The 18,384-nt window shown below is 39.9% G+C and overlaps 1 protein-coding gene across 1 annotated transcript in view; it reads left to right on the plus strand.

The window, feature by feature from the left end:
- MTREX (Mtr4 exosome RNA helicase) overlaps positions 1-18,384 on the plus strand; it is a 780,177-nt gene that overhangs the window by 97,349 nt on the left and 664,444 nt on the right. Inside the window, exons 6-7 of the mRNA XM_085631304.1 lie at positions 15,907-16,081; positions 16,655-16,745. Of these exons, the coding sequence (XP_085487430.1) occupies positions 15,907-16,081; positions 16,655-16,745 (266 nt within the window). The remainder of the gene's footprint in view (positions 1-15,906; positions 16,082-16,654; positions 16,746-18,384) is intronic.

Below are 18,384 nucleotides of genomic sequence, written 5' to 3' on the forward strand. Positions count from 1 at the left end.
TTCATTTTGCCATATAAATTATTAGTGCGGAAAAAAGAAAATTAGGGCACATTTTCAGTGACTTCTCAAATCCTCTTCTATCACATTAAAAAATTCTGACATGCAGACTGAATCATGCACTTTCAATACCAGCAGCAGACTTCCCTGGTGAGCAGTAGCTTTACTACAGTGATCTAATAAGCAACTAGACTGCTAACATTCCGAATTTATGGCAAATGTGTGACACATCTGAATGCCTTCTTGATGGAATGAAAGTAAAAAACCTGAAAGTATTTCCTACTGAGGAGACTGTTGTAAATGAGGAAATTAGGAAACTTCAAAACAAATAAGTCTCCCAAGATTGCCACCAGAGACAAAAGAGCCCAAATGTAGCACAAATATCACTGAGATGTAGCCCAATTATAGCCCAATGACAGAATGTCCCAGTGTTTTAAAGAACAACTAGAGCGCTAACCGTCTTACTTATGACAAAAGTATGGCACACCTGATGCCATCTTGATTGGAATAAAGTGGTAACACTTAAAACATTTAATTTGCAAAGGAACAAAATGAGGGGGTTCATTTTGCCATAGAAATTATGATTAGTGCTGCAGAAAGAAAGATTAGGGCACGTTTTGACTTCTCAAATCCTCTTCCATTTCATTACAAAATTCTGACATGCAGACTGAAACATGCACTTTGAATACCAGCAACAGACTTCCCTGGTGAGCAGTAGCTTTACTACAGTGATCTAATGAGCAACTAGAGTGCTACCATTCAGAATTTATGGAAAATGTGTGACGCATCTGAATGCCTTCTTGATGGAATCAAAGTAAACCAGCATTGAAAATGCAATAGGCCTTGCCCTCGTTTAAGTTAAAGCAATTTTCTTTGTAATTAGGTGGCTTTTTAGCTTTGCTTGTATTAGAGTTTTTCAAACTTTCATGTGCATACTATGCATATGTATGCATATATGTATATGTTTGCATGCATTTATATTTATATAGATGTGCAGATTATATTGATATGTTAATATGTGTGTGTGTGTGTATATATATATATATATATATATATATATATATATATATATATACACATCTATATAAATGCATGCATATGTGTGCATGTACAGAGAGATAGAGGTGTAGAGGTGGTCAGTGTCAGCTAGAGCAGCTCTGCTGACCTGGTTCTCTGGCTCTACAGCAGCTCTGCTGACCTGGTTTCTCTGGCTCTACAGCAGGTCTGCTGCCCTGGTTTCTCTGGCTCTACAGCAGGTCTGCTGCCCTGGTTTCTCTGGCTCTACAGCAGGTCTGCTGACCTGGTTTCTCTGGCTCTACAGCAGCTCTGCTGACCTGGTTTCTCTGGCTCTACAGCAGCTCTGCTGACATAGTTCTTATGCTACAGAGCAGCTCTGCTGATCTAGTTCTTATGCTACAGAGCAGCTCTGCTGATCTAGTTCTTATGCTACAGAGCAGCTCTGCTGACCTAGTTCTTATGCTACAGAGCAGGTCTGCTGACCTGGTTCTCTGGCTCTACAGCAGCTCTGCTGACCTGGTTTCTTTGGCTCTACAGCAGCTCTGCTGACCTGGTTTCTCTGGCTCTAAAGCAGCTCTGCTGCCCTGGTTTCTCTGGCTCTAGAGCAGCTCTGCTGACCTAGTTCATAGGCTCTAGAGCAGCTCTGCTGACCTAGTTCTTAGGCTCTAGAGCAGCTCTGCTGACCTGGTTTTCTGCACTCACGATGCACGCACCCGACTTCGCGAAAATATATTTAAAAATAATATAATTTTATTATAAGTACAAATATATTATTTTGATGAATATCTTACATAATCTCTTGCTTTAATATGTATTTTAAAGACACATACATATCATTTTGGAACATCATTTTTTTTGCGGGAGTCGTGCACCCAGCGCGCCCCAGCACGTATATGATGTCACGCGGGACCCGCAACCGCGCAAGCATCTAGTACCGTAATGCGCAAGTGTCGCGAATGCGCGGGAGCAGGAGTCACAGACTGGTCGCATACCAATCGCGCATATCACGTGATATTAAATGTATATGATGTTACATGAAAAACACGCAGCCGTCGCACACCATACGTGTATCCTTCATGACTTTTCTAAAATGGTGGCTAGAATGCACGCACCCACCGTGATGTGTACACTTTGAGTGTGCGACTCCGGAAAAATTGGATTTTTTTTTTTAAAGAAAATAACATAAATATATTAAAATAAAAAATAAGAAAATTAATCAATATTTCAGTTTTAATTAAAAAAATAAATTGTGCAATTTTCAGAAAAATGTTATTTAATGAAAAAAATATTTATAAATAAAGTTAAAAAACTGTAGAAAATCAGTACAAAAAAATAGATATAACTACTATCACACTTAAAAGTTAGCATTTAAAAAACCTTTGAAATTCACTGAAAAAAAACATAGGTTTCAGAGATGTTATAGTTAGAAATTAGCATTTAAAAAACCTTAGAAATTCACTGAAAAAAACATAGGTTTCAGGGGTGTTATAGTTAGCTGCCCATTTCACTCATACAAAACCATAGAAATTCCTCCGTTATAGTTAGTTCTGCTAACTATAACTCACATCTCAAATGACATCACTGATGACATCATCCACTTGGGAATCTGATCCACCTCATCATACACTAGTATAACCTTTCATCACTCACTGTAAAATACAGAGTACCATATTTGAAACCATTGACACACCAATACCAGTTACTACATACCCACTCACTGATTCCTAAGTCTACACACACAACTAACCATTCAACAAAAGAATCATCTATACATGCAGTCATTAATTAATAGAACACTATCAAATGCACTTATACACATATATAGACATTGACACATCAGCAGTCATCTTAGTCGGTTATGCAGTCATCCTACTCACTCATGAAAAAAATGTATCGCACTTGAATTTACTCACTTGCACAATTATCCAACAACACTTCATTTATTCAAACACATAGTAACTCATCGTTAATATGTTAAAAAAGTACCATTAAAATTATACACTCATTCATATAGTTACTCTCACAATCACTGACTCTTACACATACTTATTTATATACACCAACTCTCTCACACAATGCCTTTTATTTTTTTACTGTGTTGAAGATGTACAACTAAAACATATATTCGCTCACCAACACACAAATAAATACACTCAGTCACCCAAACAACTGTTTCCACATGCACTCTTAAACCCATACACCTAGTCAATCAACCATTCACACATCTGCATAGTTACACACACCCCATCCAACCACACACACACTCAGTGTCCCATACAAATACTCACCCAACTAATCAATAACTAATATACACACTCATGTAGTTAGTGACCAACTGATGCAGCATGTTATACAACAGAGACAGTGCTGCACACATTCACATAGTTTAGTTACTAATCCATGTATTAAGTGAGACACTTTTAATTACTCACTTAAAAAGACAGTCAGACAGCTACTAAATCCTCCATCCAGACAGTTATATATCCACTCAATCTTCAATACAGATTGGTATATATATAATACATATTTAAATTTCAAACTAAACCACATTCAGTGGATGATGTCATCAGTGATGTCACTGACCATGTCATGAATGATGCAATATGTGACATCAGCAGTGCATTGCGGGCGCGTGAGTTATAGTTAGCAGAACTAACTATAACGGAGGAATTTCTATGGTTTTGTATGAGTGAAATGGGCAGCTAACTAGAACACCCCTGAAACCTATGTTTTTTTCTGTGAATTTCTAAGGTTTTTTAAATGCTAATTTCTAACTATAACGTCTCTGAAACCTATGTTTTTTTCCAGTGGATATCTATATATAATCAACACTTCTGTTCCATCAGAACATAGTCTACATAAAAAACATCAATTGCATACAGTTTCATATTAAAAACATGTATCACAGAAACTGTCAATGGCTGGCCCACATCCGTGATTACTTAATTTAAAGGCTGAAACCCGATGCCATTTCCGTCTGTATTTATCCATATTTATTTTTTGCCCATTATATTTGTATTTATCCATATTTAATTTGGGTGTCGTGGAAAAATTAAGTTGAAATAGTATATTTCCACATTTATTTTAGCAATAAATATGCGCTTATGCTTGAATGTCGGCTAGGTTTCAGTGCTGTGAACACCCGCAGAAGATAAATCAGTGCATTATTTGAAAATATGCAAATTTCAGTATCAACCTTGAGCAAATCTACTGCTGTTAAAGCCTCTTTGCAAAAAAATACTTTTTTAACCCCCTTATCTATCAATCCACACATCTATTGGCCTGGCACTCATGGCAAACAGTGTTTAGAATTACTCAGAGCACCCCAATTTCCATTTTTATCCACATTTAAAAATAAATACAGACAAAAAAATAAATGTTTTCTGTCTGCATTCATCTGTAAAAACGGAAAATAGGGAGCCTTACATATAAACAATGTGCACTCAAAAGATCCCAGTCTCTTCACAGATTGTGTTTCTTTTGTAAAGCGTTGACTCGTTGCGATGGAAACTTTATATGGCCATCTTTATCAAGACTGAGGTTTATTTTTTTTGTAACTCTCACAAGCATATAGGTTAAAACTGAAACAGTTAGGACCACCTCCTGTTGTGGTCAGGAGAAAACGAGGACGTTCTGGGTACAAAGTTACCTGTAGGAGTCCAGGGCATACACCTCCGTCTATCCTAATCGTGTCCAACTGGGAGATATGTAGAATATCTTGCAATGAACTGTAAGACACCTGATCTGTGGGTGTAGCACACTGAAGTTTATTACGTTCACAGGCGTTGTTGGCCTTAATATGATGATTATTAAGATTCTTATAGTATTTCGTTTGTCATGTGGAGGACAAATATAGATATTGTCTGTTACGGCTTTTGGTGCACTTTATATATTATGTGTTGCCCCTACGAAGATCCCTTTCATAATTAGTCTTCTATTGTTTCTTGGTTTCGTCCTTACACCATATTTAACGTCATTCATTGTAAGTCTTCCAGACAGTGCTGCTAGTTGCTGCTCTGATCCCATTTGGAATTCCTCATACTAAGTCTTCCAGACAGTGCTGCTAGCTGCTACTTTGGTCCTGTCTGTAATTCCTAATTCTAAATTCTCTCTAGACAGTGCTGCTAGCTGCTTCTCTGGTCCCATCTTTAATTACCACATTTTAAGTCCTCTAGGCAGTGCTGAAGCTGCATCTCTGTTCATACATCAACTACACTCCAAACCAAAAGACATAGGTAATGGACCTTGCCATTTACGATGCCAATAGATGTCGCTGTCAAAAATGCAAGACCTATTGCATTGCAAATGCTTGTTTTTTTTATTTCTTGCGAGAGGAAATGTATAGGGGTGGGCGGAATTTGCGGAATTAACCTTCGCAAATTATCGCGAGAATGTTTAAAATTATCGCAAACAAGCAGAAATATCGCAAAGATGCGGAAGTTTTTTTCCGGCATGTTCGCGAGATTTTCTGCATGGTTGCGGGTCGCCAACTTACCCATGTGGTTGCTTGCGGGCGCGGCCATCTTGTTTTGAGTTGTTCTCGCGGTGCATGATCGCGAGAAGAAAGACGTGATCGCGCGACGCATGACGTCACTGCGGGCGCGAACTGTCGCGAGACAGCGCAAATGGCTAAAAACAATACAACATCTCATGGAGAACGCGACCGGATCAAGAAAACTTGTCGGCGAACGCAGGGATTCAGGTAAGGCGATCGCGCGCGCGCGAGAATGTATCATTTTACAGCGCGAGCAAGAAACAAATTATCGCCAAGCTGCGGAAACCGGAATTTTTGACATTTTCGCGCAAAAATGTCAAATTATCGCAATTTCCGCGAACGGAACGAAATTTTTGCCCAGGCCTAGAAATGTAGTGCGGGAGGTAACACTGACAATGAAGGGTGTGAAGAAAAAAAGCTTTATGAAGCCGCCAGTACTGGCCAAGTCACTGTGCTTTTTTTGTTTTAATTTTTCTTGCAGGTTGGGGGGCAACATGAAAGGCGGGTGGGGTTGTCAACATGGACAATGAAGGATATGAGTGAATAAAGCAATATGTTGCGACCAGTGGTGTATGCATCATTGTGATTTTATTTTTTATGGCAGGTTGGGGGGGGGGGGGCGGCAACGCAGATAAGGAGGGTAGAGCATCACAAAAAATGGAGAGAAGACATTTGGGGCATGCAACTTGGAAAACGGCCGGATGGCGGGCATCAGGGACAATGGGAGTGCTGGTCGGGTCAAGCAACTCAAACAATAGGTGAGTGGGAGGGTGGGGGGCAGCAACATGGACAACAAAAGGTGCAAGGACAGGTGGAAGTAAGCAACAGACCACAGAAGGAGGGGAGGGCTGGTTGAACATGGACAGTGGAAGGCGAGAGCATGAGAGAAACATGGAGGGGAGAACAGCAACGAGGGAGACAACAGAAAAACAAGCTTAAACAACAACAAAAAGTTGTGCCTAAAGAAATGTGCAGTGGAATGACACACATAATGTATTTATGCTCCAAAGGAGAGGCAAACACAAGTAGAGGAAGGAAGCCTACAGCATCTCACATAAGGAGCAAGCAAATGAGGGCCAATGAAGGCAACTAATGGTAAGCACTGAGCAGCCTCGAAACCCACTGTTGAAATATGCTGAATTAGGCAAGACCGCAACCTATATCTCAATAAAATTTCTATTACCGAGTCGGGGCTCTGTGTAGTGTAGTCAATTATAAGTTGAACTATATGTGGTTATAATCTACAAACCAGGCCACTTTTGTATCTAGTGCTGTATGGCATGTCTAGGTCTTTTAAGGTTTAATTTAATCAAACCTCCATTTTTTTCTCTTACTAGGTCTTTTGTATAAACTGAATATATTATGGTGTGCATATTTATATATACAGTGATATATGCCTGTGTACCAAGTGGGCCGACAGAAAAAAAAAAAAAAAAAACTTGTGTGTACATAAAACTAATTGAACACAAAATGGGCCTCCTCAACCAAATCCCAATCTGGCTCTTGACCTACTTTCTCAATTGTAACCGCACGTTAAACATTTAAAGAAAAAAAAATATTGAAGAAATGAGTTGAGTATATCCAGACTTCTGGTAGGGCATGACAAATTTCCACTGGGAATGTCACACTGGCAATCTTCTATAAGAAACGTATTGAATCATAAGTGCCTACCGTTATCAGTACAGACACGTGTTGTGCAGCATGCCTTCTTCCGGACTCTTTTCCATGAAGAGATCCAGGAATAAGGCATAGACCAGGAGGCGTGCAAACAAACTCTGGAAGTGAAGCCTAATGATCCACTGAAGTGAATTATATTGGTGGTCTTCAAAAAACATGGAGATGAGTAACCGGAACTCCTCTAGTTTCTGATAGTTAAATGACTTAAGTAATAGGAAACCAGTGAAGAGGCAGAGTAGATGAGACAAGGCAGGAATTTATGCCAAAGAACTGACGGAGAGAAAGGCAAGTCAGGAACCAAGAGAAGGTAATGTGTACAGTGAGAGTAAATGGAAAGTAACAAAACAGTGTAACATATGGACTGTAGGAGCACAGTTGTGAAGCGTATGTGTTTGCAACTAACTTATTATGTTTAAAGATTTGGATGACCTATAATTTGGGAGTGTTCAGGAAGGATAGTGTAGCAGTATTTCATGCCAGAGTCGCTAACAATATATGCATGTTTTGTGCCAGATGAAAACACCAGTCGGATGTGCACTTGCTAGAAAACATAAGTGACATTTCCACCATGATGCATGTGGCTGTCAGATCATCTCTCAACAGCTGCATGGAGCCTGCAACCCCCTCAATTTTAACTGCAGCGTCTTAATATCAGACACCAAATGCCACAGCAGCTCTGTGATGTCTTCTCTGTCAGTGGTAGCCTACTGCCCAGTTGTCATCACATTACCTATCTGTTTGCCAGCTGAAGCATGCTGAAAAATCCAAGCCTCAGATCAGTCATTGATGCAAGGCATTGCCCTTATCCAGAAGGCAAGAGCACATTAAGAATGTCCCCTAGATAGTCATAGCCCAAGTGTCTTTACAGAGGCTGGTTAGTTTAGGTGAAGTTAGTGACCTCTGCCTGGCAACTTCATTTTCTTGTAGAGTTTGGACGGGTTATGAAGAATGGCACTTAGTGTCTGAGATTCCTAAGACGTTATGCTCGCAGATAACTTCTAAGAACTTCAGTCACCTTGAAGGGAGGTATGAGGGGGATACATGACATCTGATGTAAGGGTTTCCACAGTTGTTTCAGCAGTATAGCAAGTCAGGAGTTAATGTACATTGGTTATCATGTACCTCTGATCCAAGCCATCTTCTAGGCACTAGCCACTCTAAAGTTTTTCTTGTGTCATGGTCCTTAGCAGTCAGTTTACAGAAATTGTTCAAACAGACTGGCATGCATATTCCTTATAGCCAAAATAGGAAACTGGCCCACCCAGTTCTGCAGTTAAGTTTGGGATGGAGAAATATTTTTGTCTAAGACAAAAATGTCATTTTCTCAAAAGTCTTCCAACAATTAGAAGGTAAACCTCTGAAGTCAGTGAGTGAGCCTTCCATGTTCTTCAGTCTACAACTGGTTCAGAAATGTCTCTTGGGGGCCTCTTTACTCGGAGTCTTTTGCAATGGCTAAATCAATAGGGGGTGATTTTCCATAGTTGGAGACAGTACTAAACCATGCTATCTTAAAGTACATGCTTTGATCTGTCAGGAAGCTCTACAAAGAAGTTGACCCACCAGGAGTACAATTTTAAAGTCTTCCAAACGTCCGTCTATCACAGAGGGTAGATTGATATAGGCCAGTTAGTGTTCCCTCTTGTCCAGTTCACTGCAGTTATCGTGTGTGCTCCAATCTCCTGAGCCTGGAGAGTAAAGCATACAGTGGCTGAGACCATTTGTAAACATTCCACCCATCACCTTTGAGTTTTCCTTGTTAATCCTCTTGAATAAACAAAACAAATTCCTGGCAAGAAGGACAGTTAGGTTAGAAGCCTTTTGGCCTTCACCAGAAGCCTTTGTTAATATAACCGGCCACTTGGTTTAATTTGTGTTAAAGTAGTTCAGCCAAATCTCAATTCATTGTCTTTTCAAACTCAAACGTTTAATATGAAAAAAAAAAGCCTCTACATTGGTGTAATTGGCTATCCTTTGTAACCCAATCCAGCAAAAGTTACTTAATGTGAGACCTCTTCTAATCAGAGGCTTACAGAAGAAAGGTTGGAGACGGATTCTAACATTACTCTGGCTGCAAAACAATTATTAGCACCCAAATGGAAGTGTCCTTCCATTCCAACAATGCAAGAATGGACGGGGGAAATTTGGATGTTATTAGTGATGGAGAAACTGACTTGGGGTATTGAAATTGTGCACAAGTATGGTGAGGTCCCTTGGTGAATTAGCTCTAAGAGAAATACTTAGTACCTGGCTGCCCCAAATCGTTGAGATCAGTTTGCCTTGCTTCTTAAGTGAGTGGACATTGTGTTGCCCAATGCTTAGTTTATTAAGTTAAATATGTTGTATCACTCGAGTAACTATAGATGGTATTTGTGGTGCTCTGGCAAATCCACCTGAAGGGTAGAAGGGGAAGGGACAAGCGGCCAGCAATAATTGTTTAGTTACTTATACTCTTTGGTCGGTGGACTGCAGTGAGGTTTGTCTTGTACTTTGAAAACCAATAAAAGGTTGGTGGGGAAAATAAATAAATATAAAAATATATATCCGTCCACAAAAAAAGTGCTCCAAAATTGAGGTGCCACTCACAGCGTGCTTCTTCTCCCTATTTATTGGCAAACTTTAAAGGGTTTCCGCATCACTCACCAAGCATTAAATCGGCATTAGTCGATTAAAATCTTCTGATTTCACCAAACGCTTTTCGAGCTCTCGGTAGCCCTTGCTCCCTGGAATTGGACATGGGAGAGTGCAACTAACATTTCGGGTATACAAAACAATAGGGCAACCCACTAAACCCCAAGGGATTGGGTATAATATGTCTAAACAATAATAAACCTTGAGGATTTACTCAACTTATATTCATTAATCAGTACGTCACCGTAGTGAACTACATTTCAAAGAACTCAGATAAGGAAACAATTTACAAAGTGACCAAAGTTCATCTTTTATATTGTTTTTGATTGTTTCAGTAGATTTCGGTAATTTGATACAAAAAATCTTTTTTATGTACAATAAAGGAATATACAGTTTTCATTTAAACAATGGCAACAAAAAACTACTGTATCGCTTCAACACATATAAGCAGTAGTTAATGACACTTTTTATACACATATGCACCATCCACAATTGGTCATATATCGAAAATACTTAGTTTGAACACTTGTAATATCCGAAGACATCCAATGAAAGTTGTTTATAACAAAGAAGTGTCACGGCGTCGACGTTTCGGTCTCCTATCTGAAAATGTTCAATCACCGAGACCATCTTCAGGACCAAAGTTGCACCATGTATCTAATATAAAGAAAAATTATATTACTAAACAAACATTCCACGCATACCAACATCTAAGTTCTAAACATTTGTATTGTCTGTACACTGAAGGAAGAAAGGTGTAACCCTATTATGACCACCCGATATAGTAAGTCAGTTCCCAATCACCGTCCACTATATAGCCACCAATAAAGAAACATATAGAAAGATGTACCATATAACTCCGTGCAACATGCCAATCCAAACTAACCGAAAGACACCGTGCATGTCGATCTGTAATTACAGCTTACTTGTCGTTTTACACCTGACGCCTTTCAGTGCTTCTTGCACTTCATCAGAGGCGCGACAATCCGGTGTGCGATGCTGACACACCTCCCCACTTAAAAATTAATGCCCTCCAATGGGCTGCTCAGATGAGCCCGCGTTGAATTGTGGGATTTGTAGTGATGTCAATTAAATTCTTTCCATATTAGTGCACTACATTCCTGCTGTTGCATACAATTTCAAGCCCTCAGATGGGCCTCAGCATACGAGTCCTGCTTATAGATCCTGCACAAATGTCCCACATTGAAGCTCCGTTTGATATGTGGCTCCGTTGCCCCCCCCCCCCCCCCCCCAAGTCTCATAGGGTGGTGCGTCTTTCACATTTACATGCGGCAGGCCCTGCCGCGGGGGGGTGGAGGGGGGGGGGGAGGCGCATCACCGCGAGAGTGTAAGCTGGTCGGTGGGCTGGGATTTGTGTCCAGTCTGCAACGAAGGAAACGTGAGAGACTTCAAAGCGCATGGAGCCCATACAGGGTATGAATCAGTAATCGTGTGAACTTGGCACCGATCCAGCGAAAATTAGCGCCACACTACAAGTACCACAAATCTGTGCGAGACTGCTGAATTGCTCATTGGAGCTGGAGCCTATCAGAAGGCAGTACATTTGAAATAAAGGTGTGGCGCCTGAGCCAATGAACACATGAGAATGGCCTCTGAGGAAGATTGTTTGAAACGTGTCAGGCTGCAATTCATGGGCTGCGAAGTCTGTATGGCATTATTGGTTCCGGAGTGCGTCCCTGCGGTGAACCCTTTGTGTTCTTTTGAACCCCTACATTTTTGTTGATGGAGTTCAATACATACATTCCATCTGGCAGACCTGCAGGAGAGGGATCTACAAGGAGAAAAAGCGCACACCAATTTCACAGAACGCCCATGGCTTAGACTTTACAGTAGACACATGTGGTGACCATCAAAATCTAGCAATCATGAAGCTGGCAGATTTCTTACAATAGGGAAGTGAGTTGCGTGGCTGTATGGGAGTATGAAGTTTGTATGGATGAGTATAGTTGAGCCTGAAGAGTATAATTGATTGAATGAGTTAGCGGATGAGTCCGTGAGATTCGACAAGGGGCTAGGTAGATGGAACAGGTGAGTGACTGGGTGAGATATATATATATATATATATATATATATATATATATATATATATATATATATATATATATATATATATATTCCAATCTTACGTTGCAAGTACTCCGATCATCCTGGAAAAACAACGCTTCACGGCACCCAATGCTTTTAAGGCAGAGTTTATTGGCTACACAAAACTCTACGCGTTTCGGGAAAACTTGTTCCCTTGTTCACGAGCATAAAGAAAGGTGAAAAAAATTGCAACTAAGTAACATTTGTCATGTGACCCTTGATTTTACAAATCAGAGAGAGTGAAAACAGACTACTCATTTCAATAACACCTAGTTAAGGAAGTTCATGTTAACGCAAATAATAGCTTATTCTCTGTTATTTGTCTGTCAAACAGTGAGACATACAATTTATAATTTTGAATGGTCTAAATGTAACCCTTTACAAATAACTGGCATTGAAATGTAATCGGGTCTGCCTTTCAGAACTTACTTTTAAACAATGGCAAGGCAAAAACTTTATTGATCGCCCTGCTTAACACGTTACAAATGCGGCGTACGGGTACTAAAGGGCGCATGTGTCGCGCTACATATTTTATCACACTTAATAATAGATTGTCCCGTAAATTGCAAAAACGTGCACAAAAATGTTTAAGCCCATGTGGGCTGACTATCACCTGATGTCCATTGCCCTCTAGCTTTCAATATTCCCATTCCAAAAAAGGAAAATGCCAGTTAGTGACCAAATAGTATAGCCCCAGTGGGCAAAATATCTTCAAGGGTTCAATTGTCATGGATTAACTGTATTGAATACATTAAGTGCATTAAACCATAGGTTTCGATTGTGGTCTTAAACAGATAAAATCAATGCTGATTCTTCCTCTTCCTTGGTTCCTTTGAACTCCAAATCTCTGTTTTCATAGATAGATGAAAGTCTGCAAAAATACATATAATACAAAGGGTCACAATCAAAGTTTACAACTTAGATTAAAAGTAACGTACTAAACATCACAGATTCGGCATACCTGATAGTTGAAAACAGGCAAGAGGAAGGAAGGGAGAGAGAAAAGTATATAAAAGAGTAAGCGCTGGGCAGGATGTATCCATGAACCATAAGGTGTTACTGATTGCGCTTAGCCCAAATGAACGGATAATTCCTCATCAATATTGTGACCCCAAGGTTTAATTGTCTGAAACTGAATTATCATTCTCGATTCTAGTCGTCTCAGCTCGAGGACTCTATTCCCCCCCCTTTCCCTCAAGGGGACTGTGTCTAAAACACAGAAGGAGAGCAGACTAGTGTTTTGGCGATTTTCAGCCTTAAAGTGTTTGGCCATCGGGTATTGTCTGTCGTTTTTGGTTATGGCTCGCAGATGTTCAAGTACCCTCTTTTTGGCGGGATGAATCGTGCTACCAATGTAGTATTTATTGCACGGACACCTGAGTGCATAAACTGCATGGTCGGTATTACAAGAGACATGTTTAGTAATCCGGAAGTGTTTGGTATTTTCAGATAATGTCACCACCTTACAGTTGTTGCTGTATTTGCACGCTTTGCATTTGTGGCACGTAAAAAACCCTTGAATCGGATCATTAATAGTTGGTTGTTTTACTATACTTTGACACAACGTGTCTTTCAGTGACTTGGCTTTCCGAAAAGTCATCCGTGGAAAAGTTTCAATTGTGGGTTTAAGGTCTGCCTTAAAAGCATTGGGTGCCGTGAAGCGTTGTTTTTCCAGGATGATCGGAGTACTTGCAACGTAAGATTGGAATAGTTTGGGCTTTCGCTAACCCGTCACGGCCCGCCATTACCAAGCGGCTTGAGTTGAAAGCGAACTGAAAGCGAACTTGTTTGTTGGATGATATCTATATATCTATATCATATATATATATATATATATATATATATATATATATATATATATATATAATCATCCAACGATGGACCACGATAACCACCATGCAGTTCACCTAACAATCACAAGCAGAAGCAACACACCTGCATTAAGGAGGAGGAGTCGAGAGACTGCTTTAGAGGGAGTGGTCTCCGAGTCAAACCCAAGACATTCCTTTCAACTTGTGAGATCGGCACTGATGACGGCCAATGAGGCCAGAAACGCGTCTGCCTGAATGGGACATGCAATGCAAGGTCTGCGCTGTGAATTCTGTGAATTCTCTGCAATAAATTCTTTGTTTGTGCCCGGAGCTGTGTCCCGCTTGCTTAACTTCAAAGGTGAGCGCTTGGTGTGATATATATATATATATAGATATATATATATATATATATATATATATATATATATATATCTATATCAAAACCAAGGTCCTTCCCCTTCAAGAAAAAGACTTGAGCCCACGCAGGTAAGTAGAAGTTGCTCCTTTAATAGCAGTGCAATGATCGGCATAATGCATTTCAGTGTAATCGCCTTCCTCAGATGCCTTCAAACATAAAGTCATTCACTGTTCACCTTTTAAATTCAGAGTGTCCCTCTGCGATTGGCCGAGGCACTCCTTCACGTGTCCAGGGGCGGGTACTCAAAACACAATATCTTAAGCTTCCAAGCTACAGCAACACCTGTGTCAGTACTTCCCAAGTGGGCGGTGCCTGCAGCACACCACTGAATCATGGATCTTTTAGTGTGAGGAACAGAAATCTTACTCCTTTATCCAACCGCAGTTCACCACAGCGGGCCTTGACACCCACCGCTACAGTGAGCATGAGTGTAGCCATGAAGTCATGGCCCAGCAGGTCCTGGTCTGGCACATCACTGCGGAGTGTGGCGGTTCGGCGCTTCCCAAGCGCTTTGAGAAAAAACCAAAATGTTCCATAAAACACCGAACTCTTGAGGATGGGGACTCGATATATATACACATATACACACATATACAGACATATATACATACATGAGGAGCTTTGGCTTTTGGTAAACGAGAATTGACCAGCAGCTAGAGACTTCTATTTGTCAGTGAGATAAAAATAGAAGAATATTAAAGCAAATCAAAACATCTCAAACAATACATCCACAACAAGCAATAGTATTAGTCAGACAACCAAGTTTTATTATATTTCCTGAATCTAGACAGCCTGGACTCATTGCAGATGAAGGAGGGAAAAGTACAGCACCTAACAGCAGTGATTGAGCAAGCCATATCACTGTAGGTATCCTTTCTATATTGGGTAAATAAATAAGGTCTTAATGGCTAGAGCTTAAAGATTGTTCTGATGTGTGCCGCTTAATTTAGTTGTTAGCAATTGTTGGGATTGCTGTGTGCTAGATTATGATTGGTCTGAAAACAGATCCTACTGCTAATCAGCAGCTAGTATATGATCTGAAGTGCCATATTGATTCACTCATGACCAGGAAAGTTTAACAATCAAGCAAGCTGTTTTTTTCAGCTATAGCTGAAGACTGCTCTGAAGCTTCAGCAGAGCTGCAAGATGTATGGACCTGCCATAGTCATGCTGAGACTGGATAAGGATATTGAGCATAGGGTCATGGAGCTTAATGGTGAACTATCTTTCGTTAGGGGGCAGCCATTTTGAGATGGACATGATGGTTCATAAATAGCTTGAGCCTTGCTTACTTTGAGGGGAACTCAGGTCATCTCTGTGACAGCACATCTTGCCATGCCACTCAGGATTGCCCAGGACTCTTAACACCTATATTCACTTCTACAGAAGAGTAAGGGGACCCCCATCTTAGACTGCCACTCCTAATATATGTATTGGCTGTCCCTTTTCATCACTGGATACAGTTGTTCGCAGGAGAATAGGCTCTACCATTTGCAGTTGTCAGCAGTTCCACTGTGTACAACATACGTAGTAAAATGTAATCCATTTCAGCTGTTGACATATGTTTTTATAAACCTAGTTATTATGTAGGAGCAGGTATTTGAGTCAAACTGCTGAGTAGTAAACATTGAAATCTCATGATTTCTTCGCCTCTGGTTATCTGGTGCATTTCTGTTTAGTCACTAAAGAAATAAGCAGGGTTATATGTATTATTATCTTGAATAATCTGAGGTCATGTTAATTTGTTTTCTTTTTAGATATGCCATTGCCCTAGCTCTGAGGGAAAAGCAACGAGTAATATTTACCAGTCCAATTAAAGCTCTTAGTAACCAGAAGTATCGTGAAATGTATGAAGAATTCCAAGATGTGGGTTTGATGACTGGAGATGTCACTATTAATCCTACTGCATCATGTCTTGTGATGACTACGGAGGTAATTTTAACTGGTCTCCATACCTGATTTGAAGATTTTATTTATACTGACTTTCTTTTTGTTCTGCACCTGTAATCTAAATATTGTCGTCATCTACTTTGGATTGTGCTGTAAAATTATAATTTTGAGGTGATTTTCGTTGTGGAAGGATGGAAAAGAATCTTGTATTGAGAGGCCATTTGCAATAGGCCTTTCCATTATGGAATAGCTGTGAGGATGTGTCACTTAATCTTACACCCTAAATCCACTGTAACAATAAACCGTGGCTTCTTAGCATGTATGTGAAATCTGGTTGTGCTTAAAGTTATGCCACTCTTCAGCTGCAATCCTTCTTGCACATTTTCTTGCCCACAGTATAACACATGCTTAGGTTAATGTTTCTTGTAATTTTCATTACTGGAGGAATTGGAATTGTGTGGCCATTAACATTTAATAAGTGTTCTGGGTGGGCGATAGAGTTAAAATTAGTTCTCTTGTGCCTTTTAGGTGACATTTCCCTGACCTAGTGACTGACTCAAGTGGTTTGCTAACATTTCTTGGTAATATAAAATTTAATTCTGTTTTTTATACTAGATCTTAAGGAGCATGTTATACAGAGGATCGGAGGTCATGCGTGAAGTGGCTTGGGTTATTTTTGATGAAATTCATTACATGCGGGATGCAGGTATTTTCGACCATATATCTAACTCCTTTTGATAAAAATGTAATAACTTATAATTTTCTTTAAAGCAGACTGTAAGAGTGTAAGAATAGCAGCCTGCGTTGGTTTGTTTGATTTTAGTTGAACCTTTGAAGAACTTGCATACTGAATTATATTTAAATAAATAGGACCTGGTTATTTTAGATGGGTGTGCCACCTATGCAGCAGAACTTAGCATTTAATTGTCATTCTCATGTTAACAATGGCAAGTCTCAGTTGCTAACCAACCTGTAGGAGGCAGTCTAAAAGAAGACAAATGTTAAAGGACCTGCTTCCAACTGATTTTTGATAGATTTATGAGGTACACTGCATATGCTTCATAAACCATAATGTTTGCCATGATATTCTGTTACCATACGGATGGTGACTGTCAAGTTTTGCTTCTTTTATTAGTTTTTTTTACTTCAAAAACCTGTAAAACAGTACATACACACTAGAGGGTATTTCATTTCATAACAATGCCTTTCAACAAATATAGAAATGTGCATGATTTGCACACTATTAGTGATAAAAGGATCAAAAGCTCATCTTATTTAGGTGTCTTAAAAGATTTCTAAGAGAAGCATCAACACTGCAACCAGTGTCATTCGGTGACATGTTTCTAAACTAGCAGTCTTTCAGCATTGGTCCTCATTTCCACCTTACTAAAAGTATTTTTAGGCTTCGCCTACAGACATTCTTAAACTGTCTGTTGTTGAATACCTACTGTGGACAGTTCTAATACTTGTAGTAGACTTTTGGTCCAGTCCATTGCTTGTTATGTTATGGAGTTTTGTGTAGCGCTCATGTACCCGGAGGTGCCTTGGCACTTCATAAGGAAGATCAATGAGGCAGGCTAGGTACTGATAGGCCTCTTAGGTGTTAAGAGCCATGTTTTCAGAGCTTTCCAAAAGTGTGAAAGGGCCTGGGAATTTTTTTATTCCAAAGGAAGGGAGTTCCACAGTCTAGCTGTAGATGTGACAAAGCTTTTGCCACCCCATCGAGCTCGTCTGAATTTGGGCACTTGAACATTCTTTGCGCCTGAAGAGTGTAATGGTCTAGAAGGTGTGGACCAGCGGAAATACTGTTAAGAGCCATTGGTCCAATATTGTGAAGTTCCTTAAAAGTAGTGCACAAGGCCTTAAATACAATCCTTTTTTTTCATAGGCAGCCAGTGCAATTTGTTCAATGCTGTGCATGCTGACTGAAATTTGGGGAGGTTGGAAACGAGGCGGGCTTCAGCATTTTGTAGCGTCTGGAGTTTGGAAAACCTTTTTTTGTTGTATACCAATATATAAAAGTCTAGTTTGTACAAAATAATGTAGCCATGATCAATTTTTGTAGTTTAGGGGAATATAAGGTAGGATTCTTCTTAAAGTCTTTAGAAGAAAGAAAACCGAGGATTCTGTTTGATCTGATTCTCAAGAGTTTTTTGTCAAAGAAAACGCCCAGATTCTGAACCTTTTCCACTGGGGATGGAACATGGCCCATATCTGGTGGCCACCATGCCGGGGAACCAAAATTCAGTATTCTTTCCGAAGAGTAATAACTCTGTATTGCCTGAGTAAAATCTGAGACAATTTTCTGCCATCCAGGTTCCATACAAAGGCGAAATTTGGCGACT

This window comes from Triturus cristatus, chromosome 2_1 (genome assembly GCF_964204655.1).
Source record: "Triturus cristatus chromosome 2_1, aTriCri1.1, whole genome shotgun sequence".
Taxonomy (NCBI): domain Eukaryota; kingdom Metazoa; phylum Chordata; class Amphibia; order Caudata; family Salamandridae; genus Triturus; species Triturus cristatus.